The sequence below is a fragment of the Triticum urartu genome, unplaced genomic scaffold, assembly GCF_003073215.2.
Source record: "Triticum urartu cultivar G1812 unplaced genomic scaffold, Tu2.1 TuUngrouped_contig_411, whole genome shotgun sequence".
NCBI classification, from domain to species: Eukaryota; Viridiplantae; Streptophyta; class Magnoliopsida; order Poales; family Poaceae; genus Triticum; species Triticum urartu.
In genome coordinates, this window is record NW_024114671.1 from 15,898 (window position 1) to 41,026 (window position 25,129).

Consider the following 25,129-nt stretch of genomic DNA (forward strand, 5'->3'; position numbering starts at 1 on the left):
AATAAAATTAATTCTGATGAGTGTTGTGTTCCAACAGCTAAAAGGCATCGGAGGCAGTGGCGAAGCCATGTTACGTTATAACTGTGTAGTCGCTTGACTACACAGGATTTTCGGGCGTGGTTGAACCCCCTTCCCGCATAACAGGCTGGTGAATGAATAAAAATCGGAACTTGACTACGCGGGCCCATCTATTACGTTATCTTTTTTTTTGAGGGATGAAAAACTGCTTTATTCATCAAACTCCACATGGAGTGGGATACAAACTTGGTCGTGGGGAACACCAAACCAGACATGGTGACCCGGACCTCTAGATAGTGCGAACTTTGCTAAATGATGTGCTTCATAATTTGCAGCACGGTTTTCAAAAGAAAAATTACAAGATAACGTATCGGCTTTGATATTGATCTCGCTAATGACAGCGCCATACACACCTCTTGCCCTTCTGTTGATATCTAGCACGACCTGACGGCAGTCGGAGGCCACCATGAAATGATGGATGCCCAAATCCTCCGCTAGAGACAGGGCTTCCCGGCATGCAATCGCTTCCAGAGTAGGCGGGTCATAGACTCCCTCAACCACAAGAGCCGAGCTTCCAATGAAATTTCCACCTTCATCTCTGCAAACAGCCACAACAGAGCCCCCTCTTCTGGCCCGTACACCCGCATCGACATGGATCTTGTGATGACCCGCTGGTGGCTTCTTAGGTCTTGCATGGCCCGGCAATGGCGCCGCGGCGTGCCTGTTCTGGTTCTGCTCTGTGTTGCTGATGATGGCAAGGTCTTGTAGGTATCTCTCGATGAAACATTGGGTAGCTTGAGGGCTCTGGAATATTGCTTCGTGGATAGCTTTTCTCCGGGCATGCCAGATGGACCAAAGGGTTGCTGCCATCATGGTAAACTGATCATGAGACAACAATCTCATCAACGCGAACAGCCAGTTTTTAGCTCCTGGTTCTGTATTTGACGTGATTTTATGTGTGATCTCCTCGTCCGCTAGCGCCCAAACGCTTCGAGAGGATGTACACTCCAAGAGAGAGTGACGCCATGAATCTGGAACTCCGCATAGTCCGCATGTGCTTGAGTCCGCCATATGACGATGTGCACGTACATCGTTCGTTGGTAGCGATTGTTTTGATAGTCTCCATAGGAACATGCGGATCTTACAGGGACAGCCGTTTTCCAAAGAGATTTCCACGCCCCCTCTTCTGTGCTGACTCTTGATGGACCGGCTTCTCCTTCTAGCCAGGCCTCTCTTCTCTGTCTTGTCGACACAAGCATTCTATACGCTGATTTTACTGTAAAGGATCCATGCTTTTCATGCTGCCAAGACCAAAAGTCCGGTAAGTTGCGTGTGCAGAGAGGAATACCTAGTATGATTTCTGCATCCATATACAGAAAAACTGCCTGAACAAGTTCTCTGTCCCACGAGGCCGTGGCACCAACTCCGCTCCGTTCTGGCTCACTGATTGGCAAACGGGAATATCATGTGGTTCGCCTGGGCCGCCGGACTTCGAGCTTACATGCTATAACGGCAGTTATCCACTTCTTCCGAGCTCTGTGCCCGGTAGCCCCGGCTTTGCAATCATTGACATCTCCTAAGGAGAACGCTTCTTGCGCGTCGTTGATCTACGCAAGCTGCAACTATTACACGACCCGCCCGACATCTTCAATAGCTGCTTGCCGATCTGAAACACCTCTGCCAAATTGGGCCGCCCTTTAAGATCTCCCCCGTCAACCTGGAACTCATCTTGTACAACTGCACGGAGAAGGCCGCAGCAGCGGCACGCAGGGGAAAAGAACTGGTGTAGGCAAAGACGATGAGGTGCGTCAATGCGAGCAACGCATTTGTTCGCCCGGGAGTGCTGTACGACCCCACCGGGAACTACAATGGCTATGCTTTGGAGGGCTGCGTTCCAATCGTCTTGCCGGTGATGGGCTCCCCGGCTGGCGAAACGAACGCGAGCCACTATGAGCAGCTCCTCAGCGATGGCTTCCTATTGACATGGAATGAACCTCCTTCCCCTGCACGTAAGTTCACCCCGTCAATACATTTTTTAATCAAGTTCGGCTAGCTGCAGTGCCTAATTTGCTGGATCTCCCTAATTAAACCAAGCAATCAATCATGTTAGTTCTGACGGAGAAGTGCTAGCAATCAATTCCATTAATTTGCTATTTCTAAGTTAGCTAATTAAGAAGTTGCTTTTTTCTACCTTGGCCAAGTTGCACAACGCAGTGGCTAATGTTAGAATAAACAAACCGTGATTTGTACACATAGAAATGTGAAAGGGTAGGTTAGAGGGTATTTTTTGTGTGTGTTAGTTACTGTTTATTTTTTTTACTAAAAAAAAGTTACAATACTGTTTATTTTGTGTTGGATACCGTTAATTACATGCCAAGTATGAAGGCTGTACTGAGATTAGAATCTACTCCTAGCTTTCTACTCCCTCCGTTCCAAATTACTCATCATAGAAATGGATGTATTTAGAACTAAAATACATCTAGATACATCCATTTTTGCGATGAGTAATTCGGATCGGAGGGAGTAGCAGACAAGAACACAAACTAGCCGGTACCGAAATAATCGGGCTAAGCATCGCGGTTCCAGTCACATCACGGGCTCACGGAGGTCATTGTCATGGCTTACCCCGTCAAAGCTGTTATATTAGAAGCCATGGCTTACCAGTCCAGACTCAGGTCAATTGGGGATTTTCGTGGAGGATAATTGCTTGGCCCATTTTTCCAGTCAAATCTTTCGGCCAATCGCTTGCCATCCGCATATATGGTTCAAGCTTCGACCACGCTGTTCTCTCTTACGTGTAGTCTGTGTCCCCATAGCCCACGACCACCGCACCTATCGTGTGACCCCCTCCAATGCTCACTGCAATCTTCCCTCTTTCCATATACCTTCTGCTCCGATGTCTCTGAGCTGCTGGTTCTGGTTCCTCATCTTCGCCTGGGTTTTGTGGCTGCCACTAATGCTCGTGGCGGCCGAGGAGCAGCAAGGGGAAGTCTGCTCAGCCAAGTGCGGCAACCTCACCATCTCCAACCCATTCCGGCTCACTAACTGGGAGACAGCGAGATCCTGTGGTTCGGCCGTCTAGTTGAGTTTGATCATTCTCTCTTTCTATCTCTCTTTCTTTCAAGAGCTGAATAAGGGCATATCCGCAAAGGAGAGAGAAATCGGACTTTCTTCTTTACCCCCCTCATTATTCAAGACGTGAATATAAAGTTTATTGTGCTCCCTTGGATCTTTTCCGGGATCTTTACTCGTCGTTGATCAAGGAAGCTAGAAGGAAGATGGGTGGTAGGGTGAATGGACATTCGTATCCTCTCCGACTCGTCGGTTAGGAGAGTAGCGACCAAAAAGAAAAGCTTACATGCTATAACGGCAGTTATCCACTTCTACCGAGCTCTGTGTGTTAAATGATAGGCTTGATAGTTAGTTTGTATAGACGTGACACATATGTCACGATATTGTGTGCGTGTAATGTGTGTGTGTATCTTGTAACCAAGGCAGGTTGTTAGGAAGATTTGATCCTATAGCTTGGAGGATGGGTCAAGACTCCAACAACCTGCCGCCGCATGTATTCCTTGTGCTATATAAACACGCACACATCCCTGCAACGATGCATACGCTTACCGCAAACTAGTTCCACTTACATGGTAATCAGAGCCTCTCTCGAGCTCATCCATGGCAACATCTTCAAGTACCTTCCCATCCTCTCCATTCGCTCATGTCGTCTCGGAAAAACTCACCAAGGGCAACCAGGCGCTATGGCGGGCGATGGTGCTGTCCGCCATCCGCGGTGCTCAGATGCAGAAGTACCTCAACGTCAATCATCCGGTGCCGCCCATGAAGCTGGAGATCACGGACTCCGACGGGAAAACCAAGAAGAAGACCCCCAACCCGGAGTTCCAAACCTGGTATGCACAAGATCAGCAAGTTTTCTCATACCTTCTGACAACGCTGCCCCGTGAGATGGCAATCCAGGTCGCCACCTACCACACCACGGCCGAGCTGTGGAACACGGTCCAGGGGATGCTCTCCTCACAGACCCGTGCCGCGACCGTGAACATGCGGATCGCGCTCGCCAAGCTTCAGAAGGGAAACAGCTCCATCACCGACTACGTCGGCAAGATCCGAACCCTCTGTGACGAACTTGTCGCAGCAGGCAAAAGGGTGGACGAGGAGGACGTCGTCTCCCACATCCTGGACGGGCTTGAAGAAGACTTCGACCCGGTGGTTTCGGCCATGTGCTCCTGTGTGGAGCCAGTCACCTTGCCAGAGCTGTACTCACAGCTCGTTAGCTTTGAGACACGGATGAATCTTCGCCATGGAGGACCCCAGTCCTCGGCAAACGCGGCGACACGTGGGCGTGGTCGCGGCGGTGGTGACCGCGGCCGCGGCAGACAAGGCGGCGACAACTCTGGTGGTGATCGCGGCCTTCCCTACACCAAGCAAAACGGTCGCGGTGGAGGCGGCAGGGGCAACTAAAACAACTCTGCTCCTGCCCCCAAAGTGGTGTGTCAGATCTGTGGCAATCCAGGCCACCCAGCCTGGAGTGCTGGAAGCGCTACGAGGAGTCGTACCAGGGAGAAGAAGAGAAGTCTGCCAACATGGTGACCCCACAGTACGGGGTAGACTCCAACTGGTACCTGGATAGTGGCGCAACCGACCACATCACCGGCGACCTGGAGAAGCTGACCGTGCGGGACAGGTACACCGGTGGCGAACAGATCCATACTGCAAACGGTTCAGGTATGGCTATCCAGCACATTGGTTATTCAGCTATTCACACTCCCGATCGAGATCTCCACTTAAACAAAATCCTTCATGTTCCAGAAGCTGATAAAAGCCTAATTTCAGCTAGTCGGCTTGCCACCAACAACTATACCTTCGTTGAAATTCATCCTCGATTTTTTCTTGTCAAGGAACAGGGAACGAGGAAGGTTCTACTTCGAGGCAGGGGTAGACGAGGTCTCTATCCTGTCAAACACGTGGGGGGAAACGCCAAGAAGCAAGTGCTAAGTGTCACCAAGCTATCTTCAGATAGGTGGCACCGTCGTTTAGGTCATCCTTCTTCAGTTATCATTAGAAAGATTGTTAGCAACAATAACCTCCCATGTGATAATTTGTTCAATAATGAGTTTGTATGTGATGCTTGCCAAAAAGGCAAAACCAGCTACCTTATCCAAAGTCAATAAGTGAATCAAAGTTTCCCTTAGAACTTGTTTTCTCTGATGTTTGGGGACCTGCTGTTGAAACAGTAGGGAGGAAGAAATTCTATGTAAGTTTCATAGATGATTTTAGCAAGTTCATGTGGATCTATCTCATTAAACATAAGTCTGAAGTTTTTCAAAAATTTCATGACTTTCAAAACCTTGTTGAAAGGCAATTCAATCGCAAAATCCTTGCTCTCCAAACAGACTGGGGTGGTGAGTACGAAAAACTCAACTCCTTTTTCACAAAAATTGGCATATATCATCATGTTTCTTGCCCCTACGCCCATCAACAGAATGGCTCGGCAGAATGTAAACACCGGCATATAGTTGAGGTTGGTCTATCTCTTCTTGCTCAAGCTTGCATGCCCCTAAAGTTTTGGGATGAAGCCTTCATTGCTGCTACATACTTGATCAATTGTCTACCTAGTAAAGTTATCAACTTCGAAACCCCTCTTGAAAGATTGTATCATGAAAAACCCAACTATTCAGCTTTTAGAATCTTTGGTTGCGCTTGTTGGCCTAATCTCCGGCCATATAATAAGCACAAGCTTCAATTCAGATCCAAGCAATGTGCTTTTCTCGGATATAGCAATCTTCATAAGGGTTTCAAATGTCTTGATATCTCTATAGGACATGTGTATATTTCCAGGGATGTAGTCTTTGACGAAAATATATTTCCCTTCTCCACTCTACATCCCAATGCCGGAGCCAGATTACGTTCTGAAATTCTCTTATTACCGCCAGAACTCTTGAATCCAACTGACCAGGGGAGTGAAAATAGTACTGATGATCATTTGTGTGATAGCCTTACTAACAATGGTGGCAGCGGTGGTAAAAAAACGCAGCCCCAAACCTTGATTTTATGCAGCAGCAACAGGTTCATATACAGCCAGGCGCAGGACACGAGGAGGATCCGCCTGCTGACGCTGATCCCGACGGATTTGGCGCGGAAATCGATCCCGAGGAGGATCTGGTGGCGCCACAGACGCCGCCCCCTCCAGATTCCGCGGCGGCCCACTCAGCGAGCGACACGTCGTCTGGGGCCAGTCCCCGGTCGGGTGGCGCGGTGGATTCCTCCCCCTCACGTGACAGTTGTCACGGATCGAGTGGGGGCAGGGACCCTGTCGCCCGGGGCAATGATGGTGGTCGGTCGGTGGACCGCGTGCCGTCGGCTGGCGGTGGGTCGCTTTCTCCAGGCCCACAGGCGCGGGATCGGAGCCAACCCAGGCGCGCAGCAGCCGAGGAGGATTCGTCCGCGCTGTCTCGGCCTGCTCCGGTACGAGGTAGCGGATCGGGATCTTCTGTGGCTGCTGACTCTGCGCCACAACGTGTAACAACAAAATCACAAAAAGGTATTTTGAAGCCTGCAACATACAAGGATGGAATGGTCAGGTATGAAAGAAATTTCAAGTTTGCAAATTTTGCCTCCACTGGAGAACCACAGAATTTGACCGAAGCATTGAACAACGCAAGTTGGAAAAATGCTATGAATATTGAGTATGATGCACTCATGAAAAATCAAACATGGCACCTAGTTCCTTGCAAGCAAGGGAGGAATGTTATAGATTGTAAATGGGTATATAAAATCAAGAAAAGACCTGATGGCACAATAGATAGATACAAGTCTAGGTTAGTAGCTAAAGGCTTTAAACAACAATACGGTATTGATTATGAGGACACCTTTAGTCCAGTTGTTAAAGCTGCTACTATCAGACTTGTTTTGTCTGTTGCTATCTCCAGGGGATGGGGATCTTCGGCAATTGGATGTGCAGAATGCGTTCTTACACGGCGTTCTCGAAGAGGAAGTCTATATGAGACAACCACCTGGGTTTGAAGATGGTTCTAAACCTAATCATGTGTGCACGCTGGACAAGGCTTTATATGGTCTCAAACAAGCCCCTAGAGCTTGGTACTCGAGGCTAAGCACCAATCAACAACAACTTGGGTTTCGAGCTTCCAAGGGAGATACTTCTCTGTTCTTCTTTAAAAAAAAGGAAAGGTGATAATATACATGTTAATTTATGTTGATGACATAATTGTTGCTAGTTCATCTCCAGAAGCCACCTCGACATTGTTAAAACAGTTGAAAAATGAGTTTGCTCTTAAGGATCTAGGAGAGCTTCATTATTTCCTAGGAATTGAAGTCAAAAAGGTGCATGATGGTATAGTACTAACTCAAGAAAAATATGCCAGAGATGTAATCAAGCGTGTAGGTATGAAAGACTGCAAACCCTCTAACACACCCATGTCTACAACTGAAAAATTGTCATTGCATGAAGGAGTGTTGTTGAGTCCAGAGGAATGAACAAAGTATAGAAGCATAGTTGGTGCACTTCAATATTTAACCTTAACAAGGCCAGACATTTCCTTCTCTGTTAACAAGGTTTGTCAGTTTCTACATGCTCCTACCACAGTACATTGGACAGCTGTAAAAGGGATTTTGAGGTATCTTCAAGGAAGTGTTGAAACAACGCTGAGATTATGTAAGTCTTCTTCCACAGCAGTGAGTGCCTTTTCAGATGCTGATTGGGCTGGATGTCCTGATGACAGGAGGTCCACTGGTGGTTTTGCTATCTTTCTTGGTTCAAACCTCATATCCTGGAATGCAAAGAAACAAGCAACTGTGTCTCGGTCAAGCACAGAAGCAAAGTATAAATCTCTGGCAAATGCAACTGCTGAGGTGATGTGGATAGAAACTTTACTTAATGAATTGGGCATTGGGAGATCACATGTCTCACAGTTGTGGTGTGATAATCTTGGAGCAACTTATCTTTCTGCAAATCCTGTATTTCATGCAAGAACAAAGCATATAGAAATTGACTATCACTTTGTTTGAGAAAGAGTAGCACAGAAACTGTTGGAAGTACGGTTCATTCCAACAGGTGATCAAGTTGCTGATGGTTTTACAAAACCCTTGCAAGCTCGACAACTTCAAGCCTTCAAGAACAATCTAAACCTTCACATGTTGAGATTGAGGGAGGATGTTAAATGATACGCTTGATAGTTAGTTTGTATAGACGTGACACATATGTCACGATATTTTGTGCGTGTAATGTGTGCGTGTGTATCTTGTAACCAAGGCAGGTTGTTAGGAAGATTTGATCATATCTCTTGTATAGCTTGAAGGATGGGTCAAGACTCCAACAACCCGCCGCCGCATGTATTCCTTGTGCTATATAAACACGCACGCGTCCCTGCAACGATGCATACGCTTACCGCAAACTAGTTCCTCTTACACTGTGCCCGACAGCGCCCGCTTTGCAATCATGGACATATCTTATGAGGAGTGCAGCTTGCGCGCCGTTGATCTACGCAAGCTGCAACTATTACATGACCCGTCCAACATCTTCAAGAGCTGCTACTGGGCCGCCTGTTTAAGATCTCCCCGGTCAACCTGGAACTCATCTTGTATAATTGCACGGAGAAGGCTGCGGCGGCGGCATGTCGGGATAAAGAACTGGTGCAGGCGAAGACGATGAGGTGCGTGAACACGAGCAACGCGTTTGTTCGCGCGGGAGTGCCATACGACCCCACCGGGACCTACTCCGGTTATGCTTTGGAGGGCTGCGTTCCAATCGCCTTGCCGGTGCTGCGCTTGCCGTCCGACGAGACGAACGCGAGCCACTACGAGCGGCTCATCCAAAGTGGCTTCCTCCTGAAATGGGAACTGCCCCCTCCTCTCCCTCCAGGTAAGTTCACCCCGTCAAATTCATCTTTTAATCATGTTACTACTTATTCTACTACTCACTGAGCGAGGATAAGGCTTAATTTGATCGTGTGGCGCATGTTGGCCGCAACCGGCCAGCGCGGGACTTCCTGCTCAAGATGTTGGGCGAGACTTGTCCATAGCCTATACTGCCAAATGGACATGTGCTGACAGTCTTGTTTTCAGTTGATTTTCTCCGGATCACATACTATTAGCCTTGCACAGTTACATCTGTCCGATAAACCTGTGGGCTCGTCTCCTTTCTCCCTCTACTTAGCCTTCTCAGTACGTACAACGTTAGACAATCATTAACAAATTGAACTGGGGTATGGTTCAGAGTTCAGAACAAAGTCTTTTGACAGAACTTCTGCCAAGTCTCACTGAACTCTATACGCCACAACTCTGCACCATGCAATATTGGCATCCTGGACTGCTTGTTCACGGACAAACAGACTTTACGAAAGGACTAGTGGGCTTATATTTACTAGCACATATGCTCGTGCGTTGCAATGGAAAAATTTGATGTTTTGTGCAAGCATAATGTTTCACAGCACCGATTCACTTTGAAGAACATGCTACAACGCAGCATCCTTCTACAAAATGAACATCAAAAAATACGATGCAATTTAGCCGTGTTTTATTTTCTTTGCCGGGCATAATCTCCCACTGATTCGATTTAAGTATAATCCTTTCTTTAATTACCATGACGTCTTCACCCGTTTTAGTCGGGAATCAAATCCTTTCTTTTCTAATTTAGTAGCCCCAATATATTGAAGCCCTACAAATCTTTCCTTTTAATTATCCTACCTTTTTACCTCAAGTCATTTCTTTAATTAGCCTCGTCTATTTGAATATTCTATTCATTAAGACCACAATCTTTCTTTTTAATTATTTCACTATTTTACCCGTAATCCTTTTTTAATTAGCCATATCCGTTTAAATATTTTATTTAAGCCCACAATCTTTTCTTTAATTACCTCATTCGTTTAATTAGCTCGCCCTGAACACGAGGACTGCCGCTCGTATATTTAGAGCGAGTTGTGATTAGTAAATGTGAATGGCTCATAGGTCATTGGTTGTTACATCGAAGATCCAAATAGGAGGTCTTGTGATCAATTCTTACAATGTTGATTTATTTTGACCCAATTATTTTTCGCGGTCTCTATGAAAGCCCATAAAAGGCCCATCAACGTACAAGTACCTGGCCCAGATCGCTTAGCGTGCACTCAAAACAAACAAAAAGGACTAAACCAAACCAAGAATACCTATCCCCTTTAATAGTAGGTATAGATATAGATATAGATATAGATTTTTCTGGGGCAATTTCGATCTATCACGGTGCTTTGCTCGTTAGTAGTTTTTTTTAACGATGCTCATTAGTGGTGGAGCACAGAAATGCATTCTTATACATTCATAAAAATATGACACTTTAGTACACTCCCTAGAAAAATTTACAGATTTCGATGGAGATTAGTAGATACCCCTTCAATCAAAACGATTAGATTGTTTTGATCTCTTTTTTTATGCATTGGGAGAATATATAGGGATTAGAATTAGTTGGCCGTGAATGAACGAGAGTCCTCTTTTTAAGTAGCTTTAAGATTCGTATAAACATCTAAGGAGGGTGTACCGAAGCAAAACTCGACACCCTTCTATATTTAAATAAACATTGTCAATTTGATGCAATGAAATATAAATAGTTTTTTAATATGTCAAGAGAAAATGTTGAGTGTTCATGTAAAAAATATTTTTATGGCATACATGAACCTACTTTTCATACTAGAACAAATATTCATGTATTTGAAAACAATGGTTCACGACTTCTAAAAGAACTGCGTGTATAAATTAAAAAAAAATGCTATGACCGTGGCCATTGTGAGCTACAACCAGCACCCTCGTGAGCTGGAACCAGCACTCCAGTGAGCTGCAAAACTGGGGGAAGGCACCTGATGCTGCAACTGTCTGTGGTTAGCTGGAACAAACACAACGATGAGCTACAACAGAGATGCTCGATGCTGCAACCGACAAGACATAGATGTGAATACCGACGACGTCTTGGGATGGTTCAGTGAGGGCGGCAATGACAATGTTGGCCCTGTGACAAGGGGAGACACATGATGCGAGCCCCGCTCGACGACTTTGCGAGCCCAATCGGCGTGGGTGGGTGGGTGGGGGGGGGTGTGCTATGAGTTCGTCGACATCTGCTGGAAATGCCTCAGCGAAGGCATTGCGAGCTCGCCGTCCGGAAGGCGTGGGGGAGGTGCCGTGACTGGCAGATCAGACGGTGTTGTACTAGGGGACGCGCTGCAAGCCATCGATCTTGGGGACACGCTGCTCACCGAAGCAGAGGAACATCGAGTTTGCATGTAGGTCGGAACACGATACTAAAGGCAAGGAGGTGACGAAGAGAGGATCAAACGGTCCACGTACATTAGATTAAATGCCTAATAGGTGACCGGCCCAAATTTTGGCCAGCTGACTGGCGGCTAGCCCTGCCCTAACTAATTCCTGTTCTACGCAACATGATAAGATGATAAGACTAGAAGAATCTGTCAAGGCTATAAATTGGCTTCAATTCACCCTAATATTATTTTAGAACTGAAGGTTAGACCGCTTTTTTGTATCGATACTGTTTCCTGCCAAGTGTGAAGGTTGTACAAAGATTAGAATATACTTCTAGATAGATACTAGCGGACAAAAGCATGAAGTAGTAGATACCGAAAGAACCAGTCTAAGCATCCTGGTTCCAGTCCCATCAGGGGCTCACGGTGGTCATGGCTTACCCGTCAAAGGGACTTGCCAACTTTTCATGATCCTTCTATAGGTCCCACACATCTGAAAGTCTTCAGTCACTATCGGGGTACCCGCAGCCCAACAGAACTCCATTGCCCCATATATCAGTCATTCTGCAGGCACGGTATCCCATCTTACTTCTCTCCAGACCAATGATCACCGATTCAGTTTGGTCTAGTCTATCTATTAGCTGCTAAGTGATAACACAAATTACAAGTCTTATATGGCTCCAGCTTGCTGGTTCTTGGTCTTTGTCCGGGTATGGTGGCTTCCACTGATGCTCGCCGGGGCCAAGGAGGAGCATCTAGGGGAAAACTGCCCGGCTGAGAGGTGCGGCAACCTCACAGTATCCAATCCATTCTGGATCGCTAACGGGGAGGCGGGAAGATCGTGTGGCCCCTTGGACTTCCAGGTCGGTTGCTTAAACGACAGCAATCCATTTCTCCTGAGCTCTGGATTCACTGGATCCACTGGCTTTGGAATCATGGACATCTGGTACGAGGACCGCAATCTGCGTGTCGTTGATGTACATAAAGAGGAAGACTTCAACTTCTCAAAGAGCAGCTGCAATTTCCCGAGTTGGAACACCTCCAGCAAGCTGGCACTGCCGTTCAAGGTCAACCCCACCAACCTGAACCTCATCTTCTACAAGTGCACCAAGAGGGTGGCGCTGGTGGAGGTGAGTTGCGCAAACGCGAGCAACATGTTTGTTCGCGCAGGAGTGCGTTTCGATGAGACAGGAAACTACGCAGACTATGCCATGGAGGGCTGTGATGCTATCGTCGTGCCGATGATGAGTTCGCCAGGCTGGGCCAACGCGAGCGACTACGAACAGTTTATCAGCCATGGTTTCCTCTTGACATGGGATGAAACTCTTCAACCTGCAACTGCACGTAAGTTCACGCATCAAATCATCTTTTAGTAAAGTCGTAGGCTCGTAGATAGGGCTAGCCGTAGTGCCAAATTTTATTGGATTTCCCTAATAGAAACAAGAAAATAACCATAAATGGGTGGCGCTGCAATACCTTCTACCTGCTGCCGGACATTCTTGTTTTTAAAATTTAACAGGACTTATATTAGAAAGTAAAGTATTATCAAAAATCACTCTAATGAAATGATATTTAGAAATCATTTTCAGAGGTCAAAACTGTTTCATATAATTTTAAAATTGTTTGCACAGTTTCCCAAGATTTGTTGTGTACTAAATAAAAATAATTGGTAGTGAAGAATGTTTGATATAATCACAAAAATAGTTTTGAGGGCTTCCTCCTAACATGGCAGCAGCTGCCTATAGTGATAAGCTCACTTATCAGATTGGTTTTTCCATCAAACTTATCAGATTAGTGTTGAGGGCTTCCTCCTAACATGGCAACATCTGTAAGCTAGTTCTTACAATCAGCATGTTCTTTCTGACCCCTTCTTTTTGCTTCAAGCGATGACCTCATCATCGACAGTAATAGCTCAATCACAACTAAGTAAATGCTTTACTTTTAACAATTTGGCATGCAAGAAACTATAAATACCAACTCCTAAAAGCAAAATGCTACAGAAATATATTACAGGAACGTGCCATGGTTCTGCTGTCTGCTGTTGCCATGATGCTTTCGATTAGACTTCACTTGCATGTATAATATGGATTTGAGGATTCACAAATGGTTATCCAGTTGTGGAAGAGATTATTTGACATGTGACCGATCACTGTCCATGAACGCGCCCGGGCGCGTCCGCGGGCGTTTGAGCGGTCGGATTTGCCAAATCCGGCTGATGCCCTAACAACGCATTCTAGGATGCGACTATAAGACTGTGAAACACTGCACCAACTAAATAGGAAAACGTTCATGGACGGACCATCGGCTACAAGTTCGGCCGGCTCCACGCGCGCCATCGGATTAAATAAGATCATGCGGCCACAATTCCCCTCGGCCTTATCTCTTCCCCAACCAACCATTCTATTATTTTCGTCTTCCTTGGCAGTACATCCCATCCACTCTCTCTCATGAGACCATGTCGTCTAGCTATGGCCATGGGCGCTGCTCTACGCCCATCCCGGATTGCACGCCATGGGCAGCGGTGCAACCCCTGCCTGCTTGGCTGAGACACCACGAGCGGAGAAAACAGTTACAACCAGTGCCTCATTCTTCCTTTCCCCCTCACGCATCCCTCGCCTCTTATTTTGCACAGATGAGTTTGCGACGGCAGCAGTGTGCAGATGTTACAACAGTGATAGAGGGTGCTGGAACGCAGAAGTCGACATTTTGCTGGGAATGTAGGCTCCTTTTGTGCTGCGTCCAGCGAAGAGTGTTGGCGCCTAACCGGTGGAGGCGGCACTGTGATCCTGTGCACATACTTGACCAAAAAAGCTTCAACCATAGACAAAAAAAGCTTCAACCATGAATAGAGAAAGCTTCTATCGGCACCGCTCAACAAGGAAAAGTTGCAACCATTAATAGAAAAGCTGCAACCATATTATAAAAAGCTTCAAACCGAGAGGCACCATGCAACCAGAAGAAACTGCAATCATTGACAAAAAAAGCTTCAACCGTAGATTAAAAAGCTGCAAATGCAGATAGAGAAAGCTTCAACCACGGCACCGCGCAATAGAAAAAATTGCAACCATTGGTAGAAAAAGCTTCATCCGTAGCTGAAAAAAGCTTCATCTGACGATCAATGGGAGAAAAAAATGCGGGTGAGCCAGCAACGCCCATGATGGTCTGCACCTATGTGCTATGATGGTAGCGAGCGTTGCGGCGAGCTATGAGGCCAGCGAAGGAGTATGCCGATGTTCTGACTCGAGACGCGACGGTCCGACGCGAGCAGCTTTGCAACAACCGACGACGACTGCTGCTAGCGACGCGCGGTAGATTCTGCTAATCCGTGGAGGCCTTGGTGCAAGCTGTAATGGCCGATGAGCCAGGGGCAGCACTGTTGTCGAGTAACGCCGGCCGGTGGCTCAATTTCTTTTCGCGGAGGTTCTTTCCCCGGTGGCAAGCGGGCGTACTGCTCTATGGATAAGACCCAAGAGGAGTGTTGGAACTCGCCCACGGCATCGATCACATCAAAGTACGATGGACACGCAAACGTAAAACTTTTGCCAAAGACACGTGTCGTGCCTCTCTTTTCGCTCTTTTTATTTTCTTCTTTCCTTGACTCACGGTTACAAACTCACGTAGCTGCCTTTACTTATATATCCAGCAGCCGACCCAAATATTCTAAACCTACTTGTATACGATGACACACGCAGCATAAAAAGTCATAACCGGACAAGTACTAGCTAACTCAAAGTCACGTAGGAAAACTACCATACGTGTTGTGCGGTTGAGGAAGATGTGGTCGCTTTGGGGTTGACTTGTGCATCCAACGCCTGATATTGGTCTAATCGTAGGGTGCTCAAGCGACCAGCCGAACTATTGGGCCAGCGCACCGGTGCCTATCATCGCCCAACTAAATATGGATTGAGACATTTGAATGTTGACTCTCTCTAGTGAGTATGAGAAAGTAAATGCGTCCACAGAAACACTCAAAGTAGTTGGCTAATATTACTTGTATAATTAATAAAGATGAACGTATACATCAATTGATGAAGAGGCTGGGGGTTTAACCTACCGGTGCTTGGGTCGGAGGTGGTGTCCTCGACGGAAGCCAACTGCACCTGGCTGTTGAAGGCTGGGTTCCTGCTGGACTGGGCAGGCACCGGTATCGGCGACTGTCCTGCCTGCACCGTGACCGGGGGGCAGTGCCGGTACGGCAACGTGACCGCAGAGTTCGCGTGCCTCTGCCCCCATGGTATGCTTGGGGGGGGGGGGGGGGGGATCTTAATTTGCATCAAGGATCAATCATACCGGTTCTGTGGAGCGTGGAGTGGGGTAGTACACTTGGTCAAGCTCTAGTCCATCAGCAGCAGTCACATCACGTCCTCTTATACCTCATTTCTGTTCCTCTTAACGATTTACTCGTCTGAAAAACCCCATCTTTTGCTAAATAATCAACCCGTCGATTTACACAACAATTGTGCTCACTTATCGAAAAGGCTTTCGCTCCGCTTTATATATAAAGCAATGATCAACCACAACCCAAGTACAAACGCACCCCACCACAACACACGCACACACCCAAGGCGGGATACATAGGCGCTGAGCGCAGCAACACCACCGGTCCTGCTGCCGGGCGCGAGACGGAGACGGTCCTGCTGCCGGGCGCGAGACGGGGTCGGTCCTGCTGCCGGGCGCGAGACGGACACGGTCCTGCTGCCGGGCGCGAGACGGGTGATGGATCGCAACTGGGGAAGGACCTGCCCTTCGACGAAGGCAACGCCGGGTGACGAGGGAGAGGGATCGGAAGCCGAAACGGACCGCCTACAAACGAGCCGACGCTGAGAAACCAGCCGCCGCCGCAGCCGGCCCGCCAAACTGCCGTGATGCCACCGCGGCACTGAGAAACGCCGCCGCAGCCCACAGCCGGAGCACCAGCCACGCCGGGCCGATGCCCCAACCCGTGCCGCCCGCCGGAATCAAAGCGTCAGATCCAGCCGGCACGCTCCACTACCACCGCCACCAAGTCGCCGGCGACGAGCGCCCACCATAGGCACGGGCGGATCCCGGCCAGCCCGCGGCGGCCGGCAGCCCCTACCCGCCTCGCGAGGACCGCAGCCGAGCGACGGAGCCACGCCGCCCACGGCCCGCGCCGTCAAAGATGGCGCCCGTGAGATCTGGCCGAAGACCAGCCGCGCCGCCGCCACCTTCACGCGCACCACCCGCCCCTGCGCCGCTTGATGCACCACGGCGCCCACCATGGCGGGAGCGCGCCGCCGCGCCGCGGCGCCCGTCGCCCGCACCGCGCCCACGCCGGAGGAAGCTGCCCCGCGCCGGCCCCGTCCCGCGAGAGATCCAGGTCGCCCCACCGCCGCCAGCTGCGGGCGGGCTTTGCCCGGCCGAGCCCAGGGCGACGGCGAGGGAGGAGAGGGAGGAGGGCTTGGGACCCGGCGGCGGCGGGCTAGGGTTTCCTCCCGGCCGCCGCGCGGGGGCGACACCATTGTGCTCACTTAGATGATCGAAATCGCCTGCCGCTGGCCTCAAATCCCCAGTTTCAACCACTTTCAACCAAGCTGGGGCATACTTCAAATCTTAAATTAAAATGAAATACATTTTAAATGATTAGTGAGATATGGATTCCTGAACAAGGAAGAGATGCCACACCTGTCACTGTTTGTCATTGCTAGTGGCAAAATTGCACGATCCTTCCGACCTGTGCACTCCACACAAAAATATTTGAGCAATCAATATTTGTAGAAAATGAACTAGCGGTATCCTCTTTTTATCTTAAATATTTACATGCAGCCATCCAGTATACTTCAAAAGAAAAAAAAAGATCTGGAAACTAACTCTGCACAATGAATTCCATCCATAGTCAAATCTTACTCTGAAGAACATGGAGAGCAAACTATGGTATTCGCATGAAATAAATTGAAAGAGCTGAAACGTTGGTATTGAGGACTCGTATGTTAAGCTCCAAATTAACATACTGACTGTACCAACAATGACAACACTCGCGTGCCTCCGTTGCCTTGCTCCAAACATAACAATGCATTTAATGGTGGGAATGCGCTCACGAACTGTGGAACAGTGCACCAACTAAATATAGATGGAGACATTTGGATGTTGACTCTCTCTAGTTTGCACAATTTGGAGACATTTGGAGACATTTGGAGAAGTAAATGTGTCCACATAAGCAGTCAAACTCGATGGCTAACAAACACAACTTATTATATCTTCTCCCTTATCTTCATCTTTCAATATTATCTTCTCTTGAGCTTGAGCCATTCTTTCCCGCTACCAAATCAAACGGCTGGCCACTGGCATGTATCCAACCTCACTGCTCTCCATCTTGGTCTCACTGTTGCTCTTCCATCAACGCATTTATGCCATATGCGAGCCAGTGGCGTGCGAGAACTTCACCATCAAGTACCTGTTCTGTCTTGGCTCGCCCAGCCGCTCCACACAAAAAAATAAACTAATCAAGATTTTGAGGTCAACAGAAAATTGACAATTCTACGATGGTGATACTTTGACAAATTTCTGATTACGTTCCTTCTCATCTCTCATCTAGTTTGCGCACCTTTTTTTTGTGAAGAAAAGGGATCTTCTCCTCTAGTTTGCACAATTGTAATACACGCCACTATTGTGCAAGATGATGGATCCATTTCATGCCCCTGCAGCTGCCATGTTCTGCTAAGTCATGCTTCTGCTCACCCTCCTATCTAGCACAACCACCGATGCTTCGTTCTCGTTCTGCGAGCCAGCCGCATGTGGTGGCCTCCAGGTCGCGTGCCCCTTCTGGCTCGGCAGCACACATCCACCTGAGTGCGGCTACCGGGCCTTCCGGGTCACCTGCGATGACACCAGGAAGGCTTTCCTCAAGAACTCATTCTGGAACTACCAGATCCTGGATATCTCCTACAAAGACTGTTCGTTCCGGGTCAGCAACATCGAACTCTACGATGGCACCTGCAATGTCGAGCTCCGCCTTGGCCTCACGCCCTTCGGCATCAGCACCGCCAACCAGGAGCTCTTCTTTCTCTACAACTGCACCGCCCTGCACACGCAGCCGCCGCTGCCTACATGGGCGCGCATGAACTGCATGGATGGATCCAGAGTGCCGACGTTCCACTCATTCCCGTGGCTCGCCGGCGGGTACAAGCCTGATGACAAATGGAGTCCGGTGATGATGCCGGTGCTGGGGTACGAGGATGCGACGGGGGCAGACTACAACCGGCTGATGAAGGGCGGGTTTCTTCTCAACTACACGCTGGGTGATTGTACGGCTTGCGAGGGGAGTGGAGGGCTTTGCTGGGTTAATACAACCTGCAACATCTTCAAGTGCCACTGCTCCGACTCCGACCGCGTGTCTCCGTCCACCATCTGCAGTGAGCTTCACACGTATATTAGTGACAGTGAGTTGGACCTATGTAAAAGAGGTGCATCGTTGAGTTTGACCTATGGGAAGATCATGCGGTTCTGCTTCCTACCAGGACTTCTATGTTGCTTGTCTTAACCGCAGTCATCCAAGTCCAACTCTACGAAGCTCTATAGTCTTCAACATCGGCTTTGAAATCCTCAGCATCTCTTACGACAAACGCAGCTTGTATGCGGTTGATCTGGAAAAGCTGGATTTATGGCATGCCCGCAACAGCTGCCATGTACCGATCTGGAACACCTCAGTCAAACTGAACGGCCCATTTAGGATCGACCCCGGCAACCTGAACCTCATCCTGTACAACTGCACGGCGGCGGCGGCGGCCTCGGCACGTTGGGACAGAGGCCTCGTGCAGACGAGCGTGAGATGCGCGAACGAGCGGGAGGTGCTTGTCCGCGCGGGAGTACCTCACGACGCCACAGGGGACTACGCCGGCTATGCATTGGAAGGCTGCGCTGCTACCGTCGTGCCCGTGTCGGGCTCGTCGGCGGGGCCGGGGATAAACGGGAGCGGCTACGAGCAGCTCTTCAACGATGGCTTCCTCTTGACATGGAGTCGCCCGCCTCAGACCACTCTCCTTCCAACGTAAGTTCACTTGTCGAACTATCTTTTAATATGCCAGGATTTCCCTAATCGAGCCAAGCAATCGATCGTGTCACTCACTTATTGAGGATGTTCGCTGCACGCCTGGTAGTTTTAAGCTCAATTTCAAATTGTTTTTATTTCTGTTACACTTATATTCCTCATCGATTAATTAAGAAGAAAAGAATTGCCCAATTAATTAACGGAAAACCAGGTGAAAACCGAGTTACACTTATTTATGGATTAGAGAATAGCATCTTCAGTGGCTTTACAAACTAGTCATCTTCTTTCTCCTCTCCACTTCCGGTCATCCCTTTCTCTTGCCTTGTCGAACTAATTATCCATGGTCCCCTCTGCGCCAGGGTAATTTTTTTCTTACCTAGGCATGTAATTAAGTAGGAAGTTCTCCATATCCCGTCATATATATAAATCTACGGAACAACAGGTCAGCATGTATGTAGACTATTTCTGCAACTCCAGGTATATAAGAAATGGGCAATGTGTCTTTTTGCCGGTACCAGTCGGGACTATAAAAGATGGAGACCGTTTTCTTTTTGAGGAAAAAAAAGTGACATAGTTATTCATGTAAAACAGTACAGACATGTAATCCAAGGTCTACACTATCTTGCGACACCTCTTTTTATTTTGTACATATCATTCGCAAATATTGAAGATTCAAAATATGGTGCATGTGTTTCTTTCTCTCTGAAAAACAACCAATAATAGACTACTGCATGGTCTTGCTTTTTGAACTAAATATGTTGCAATATTCCAGGTAGCAAGACGACTCGCACGAGGATTATAACAATAGGTAAGCCAAAACTTTCCATGTATAATCATTTAAGCCTCAATAGTTAATTTAGTGAATTTCAAACATAAATAAAAGTTGATAAAAAATCATACTGCATAATCTTTCACTTTGATTCCAAATAAAAGTTTAAACATGCAAACTGTCAGCATGTGCATAATACAAGACTAATCACTTCAGAGCAAAAATATCTATGACCTTTTCCCCTTTAGCTTGTTACCACTTTTATTGTGTTGTACTCTTTCAGATTAACAAATTTGAACTATTGATAGTCTAGAGATCCAGATGACCATAACATCTACTTCTATCCCAGCTTTGACATCAGCAGCTGCAGCACTGCTCTTTCCATGTATTTATGTGCTGATATGGTATATGACGGGTAAAAGAAACTGGTTTCTTATCTGGAAAAAGAAAAGCAGCAGCACTGAAAGGCATTATGAGGCCATGATAGCGTCGTATGGATCACTTGCTCCAAAAAGATACACATACTCAGAGGTAATGAAGATAACATCGTCTCGCCATAAGCAGCTTGGTCAAGGTGGTTATGGTGTGGTTTTTGAAGGAAATCTACATGATGGTCGTCTGGTTGCTGTGAAATTCTTGCATGACTGCAAAGGAAATGGGGAGGAGTTTGTGAATGAGGTTATGAGCATTGGCAGGACCTCTCATGTCAATGTTGTTAGCCTGTTTGGATTTTGTTTGGAGGGATCAAAACGAGCTCTTATATATGAGTACATGTGCAATGGTTCCTTGGATAGATACATTTACTCAGAGAACCCAAAAGAAATTTTAGGATGGAAGAGGCTCTATGCGATAGCGATTGGGATAGCTCGTGGACTGGAATATTTGCACCATAGCTGTAATACACGGATCGTCCATTTTGACATTAAGCCTCAAAATATCCTTCTAGACAAGGATTTTTGCCCAAAGATTGCCGATTTTGGTCTTGCAAAATTGTGTCGTAACAAGGAGAGCAAGCTTTCAATGATTGGTGCTAGAGGTACAATTGGATTCATTGCTCCAGAAGTTCACTCACGAAACTTTGGACTTGTTTCAACAAAGTCAGATGTTTATAGCTATGGAATGATGTTGCTAGAGATGGTTGGAGGCAGGAAAAACGTGAAATCAATGGCTGAAAAATCAAGCGAAAAATATTTCCCAGATTGGATTTATGATCACTTTGCTCAAGACGATGGATTAGAAGCATGTGAAGTTACAAGTGACATTGAGGAAATTGCAAGAAAGATGACCTTGATTGGCTTGTGGTGCATACAAGTATTACCTGTGTATCGTCCTAGTACAACAAAATTGATAGAAATGTTCGATAAAAGCTTAGATGACATGGCCATGCCACCGAAGCAAAACTTCAATGGACTACTGTAAGATACTTCTACATCTATTGGTATTCCCTTTTTTATTGGTGAAGTTCTTATTTTCTAGAAAATATTTTAACAAATTGACCTACATGCTTATCTCCAATTCCAGCGAAAATTCAGCTCACAATATGAATGTACAAAGTGCAAGCTCTACGAGATCTGAGGAGATAAAGCTCGTAAATTCAGAAAACACACAAAAATTTCCACCACTTTAAGAAGGTAAGATGTGCGAGAGTATATTCATAAACTGAACATGCTCAACTAAGTTTGACATTATATCGTAGTCTTCAAAGAATAGCTAATGCACAATTGACAGGAAATTCCAACATAAATTCCTCAGGCTTTGAGAGTACCTAAAAGAATTGCTTTAGATCATAGAGAAGGACCATATTATGGGGATCTAGGAGGGGTGAAATAAAAAAATAGTTTCATGTGCAACAGACTCTTATTCCATGTGGTGTGCACCAATGACCTAGTTTAAAGGGTGGCTCTATCCCTAAAGCTCATATAAATGTATTGTCAAATTGAAATTCCATTGGTGAAAAGTATTTTCTATGTTAGCAAATAATCACTGCATCACTAGATGGGGGATATAAAGACTAACCCATAATGATTTTTCAGTTTGGCTGTTGAGAAGGGCGTGAAGAACACAAGAGGTACAGTGGCATACTTTTGAGTTCACTGTACACTAGGAGTGGTGACAACAAACTTTACCTTGTATATGGAGATGTCAATGCCAAATAAGATTTCATTTCCCTGACAGGCACCTAAATGCGTGTCATATTTGTATTAATAGCAAATACCAAGGTTGTACCACTTGCCATAGTCACCAATTTACATAGGTGATAACTGAAGCCTTGTGAGATCACCGTATTTTAGGACTATATACGACCACGAAGTTACATACCAGATCAGGTGTCCGATGAGTTTTGCGTCCCAACTTCCAAGTTCGAACAGATAAAAGGATTTAATCTTATTATGCTAAAGCAGACAGCTATCCCCCCCCCCCCGTATAAATTCCCCGCAAAACTCAATAAACGTAATTGCGGGCCTAAAATTCAGAATGTGGATGTAAACTGTATATCCATCAAAACATATGACAATTCGTTGCAATCAAATTCATCGTGAAAGCAGCAGGCGTATACTTACTTGCTCCTCTCATCGGTGGTATATATGTGGTATCAGCTCAAGCCAACGACGCCGCGCTTTTCCTTCACGCACACACAACCTCGCCGGCGACCGTCCCGCTCTCTGTGTATTACTCTACCTCCGCTGGCGAGCCAAGGGTTTGCGCAAGTCTGTGGGCGACATCAGTTCCGCGACCCTCATCTGCCAATGTTGAGCTAGTGTCGAGGGATTGAGGGCTAGCAAGTCTTCCCTGCATGGATCACAATGGTAGCCGCACGCTGCTACATTGGCGCTGGCACGGGGATCAGAACAGTGGTGGATTTTTTTGGGGAGAAAATCTCGCCACTTAATTCATTCAACCTAATGTTCATAGGTACAGTAGCTGGGTCATGGGGCTGCCCATCCAAATATTTTTACCCATACCTAGATTACAAGCATGTTTGGCGAGATTATGAGCCTTGAAATTGAAGTCGCTATGTTCATGAACCTTCACCTAAGTGTTGGCTTTTTGAGCTTCACTTTTGAGCTTCACAAGAACAGTGGAGGATGTCGTGGGGAATCAGAGGCATCGCCATCAATAGACGCTGATCCGGATCACAGGTTTGGGCTATAGGCCCTCCGGAAACCCCGTCCCCCTCTTAAAAAGCCCAAACAACTGAGCAACATCATGGCCGGCCGCGTGCGACTACGTGGGCCAGTTAGTCCCGACAGCCCAATCCTACCCATCACTTTCCTTCTCCTTTGATTGGAATCGATCCTGCTGAAGGATCACACTCACCTACACCATTGCCCACCCCTCAAAAGAAAAAAAAACTACACCATTGCCCTAGTTCTAAAAAAACACTAGCAAAACTGCTCGTGCGTCGTACGAACGAGAAAAAAAAAATCATAATCTCCATTAGAAATGCCCACATTTTGCTGCATCACCGAGATACACTACCACTCTCATTTTCTTGAAATCATGAACAATTTTTTGGAAATCAAGAAACTCGTGAACATATCTGCAATTGTGAACATTTTTCATATTTGTGAACATTTTTACTGATTTTCAGAAAAATTCTAAAATCATGAACATTTTATTCTATTTGCAAACATTTTTAAAATTTTGAAAATTTTCAAGAATAATTTTCTTGAATAGGCTAACATTTCTACATTCGGCAAACATATTTTCGGAGATTGTTTGGTGGAACAATTTTTAAATACACGAACATTTTTTTGATTTAACAAACACTTTTTGAAATGAACAATAATTTTTTGAATAAGCTAACATTTTATGAATCAATAAACTAATTTTCAAGTTTAGACCAGTTTTCGAATTTCAGGATATTTTTCAATTCATGAACATATTTTTAATTGCCAAAATTTTATTCAATTTCATGAACATTTTTAATACACGAACTTCTTAAAAATCATGAACATGTTTTGATTTCCCGAATATTTGTTTTCAAGTATGTTAATATTTTATTAAAATGCGAACATTTTTTAAAATCGCGAAAATTTTCTGATTCCACAATTTTAAATTATTAAACTATTTATTCCAAAATTCTCATTTTTCTAAATTTTTAGAACTTTTTAAATATCTCAAATTATTTAAATTAGAAAAAATAACGAATATGGAAAAGAAAACGAAAAATAATAATCAAAATTTGAACCAAAGGCCGCCGCACATGGTTCGGCCAAAACAGGCTCGCTGTGTCTTCTCTCGGCGCGCAGAGCGCAGTATAAAAGGTTCCTACTTGGCCGGCCCAGGCGAGGATTCCCATGTGTGAAACATTTTTTTATCACTTATAGATAGCATCGGTGGGTAATATTTCGCAACTTCGTGTGCAATTTCAATGACGTACCGCCAAAAGCAATAGCCTCTTTATTATTATTTTTTAAAATATCACCTATCATTGCCGCGTTTGCCCTTCTGGTACTAAGAGCATCTCTAGCCGTTGGAGGCCCCAGGACAGTCGCCAGGCCAAAAATGGCACATCCTGTGGGGCAAAACTTTTTCACCGGACGAAACGCGAGTACGTTTTCCTACTCGTTGGTGCCCCCAAGATAATCATCAGGCAAAAAGTGATTCGGTGAGCCAAGAAAAAGGATGCGTGGGGGAATATGATTGGTTGTTGCTTTCGCCAGCGCCCCCAGCAGCCCCCACACTAGTAGAAAACAGGCATTTAGTCTCGGTGAGGGAGTCCTGGACTAAGGGGTCCTCGGGCGTCCGGATTGTTATCTATGGGCTGGAATGATGGGCTGTGAAGATATGAAGACCGAAGACTGTACCCGTGTCCGGATGAGACTCTCCTTGCGTGGAAGGCAAGCTTGGCGAACAACTATGAAGATTCCATATTATGTAACTGACTCTATGTAACTCTAGATCCCCCGGTGTCTATATAAACCGGAGGACTTAGTCCGGATAGGGGATACTCAATACCTTAGTCATACAGGCTAGACTTCTAGGGTTTAGCCATTCCGATCTCGTGGTAGATCAACTCCTATAATACTCATATTCATCTATATCAATCAAGCAGTACGTAGGATATTACCTCCATCAAGA

General features: G+C 46.4%; 2 protein-coding genes across 2 annotated transcripts; both read left to right on the forward strand.

Annotated features, from left to right (window-relative positions):
* Window positions 1-11,839: 11,839 nt before the first annotated feature.
* Window positions 11,840-22,293, forward strand: LOC125527496 (LEAF RUST 10 DISEASE-RESISTANCE LOCUS RECEPTOR-LIKE PROTEIN KINASE-like 2.4). Its single transcript, XM_048692008.1, has 5 exons — window positions 11,840-12,614; window positions 20,048-20,083; window positions 20,394-21,459; window positions 21,566-21,675; window positions 22,078-22,293. Exons 1-4 carry the CDS (start codon window positions 11,945-11,947, stop codon window positions 21,669-21,671), a joined length of 1,878 nt encoding a protein of 625 aa, XP_048547965.1. The 5' UTR covers window positions 11,840-11,944; the 3' UTR covers window positions 21,672-21,675; window positions 22,078-22,293.
* LOC125527497 (LEAF RUST 10 DISEASE-RESISTANCE LOCUS RECEPTOR-LIKE PROTEIN KINASE-like 1.2) lies at window positions 16,765-18,951 on the forward strand. The gene has a single exon (XM_048692009.1). It carries the CDS (start codon window positions 17,953-17,955, stop codon window positions 18,766-18,768), a length of 816 nt encoding a protein of 271 aa, XP_048547966.1. The 5' UTR covers window positions 16,765-17,952; the 3' UTR covers window positions 18,769-18,951.
* Window positions 22,294-25,129: the final 2,836 nt, after the last annotated feature.

Excerpts from the sequence above, each read along its gene's own strand:
- LOC125527496 (XM_048692008.1), top strand. The coding sequence starts at position 11,945 with ATGGCTCCAGCTTGCTGGTTCTTGGTCTTTGTCCGGGTATGGTGGCTT. Across the intron at positions 12,615-20,047 it reads TCTTCAACCTGCAACTGCAC|GTAGCAAGACGACTCGCACG; the intron begins GTAAGTTCACGC and ends GCAATATTCCAG. Across the intron at positions 21,460-21,565 it reads CAAAACTTCAATGGACTACT|CGAAAATTCAGCTCACAATA; the intron begins GTAAGATACTTC and ends CTCCAATTCCAG.
- LOC125527497 (XM_048692009.1), top strand. The coding sequence starts at position 17,953 with ATGCTTCTGCTCACCCTCCTATCTAGCACAACCACCGATGCTTCGTTC.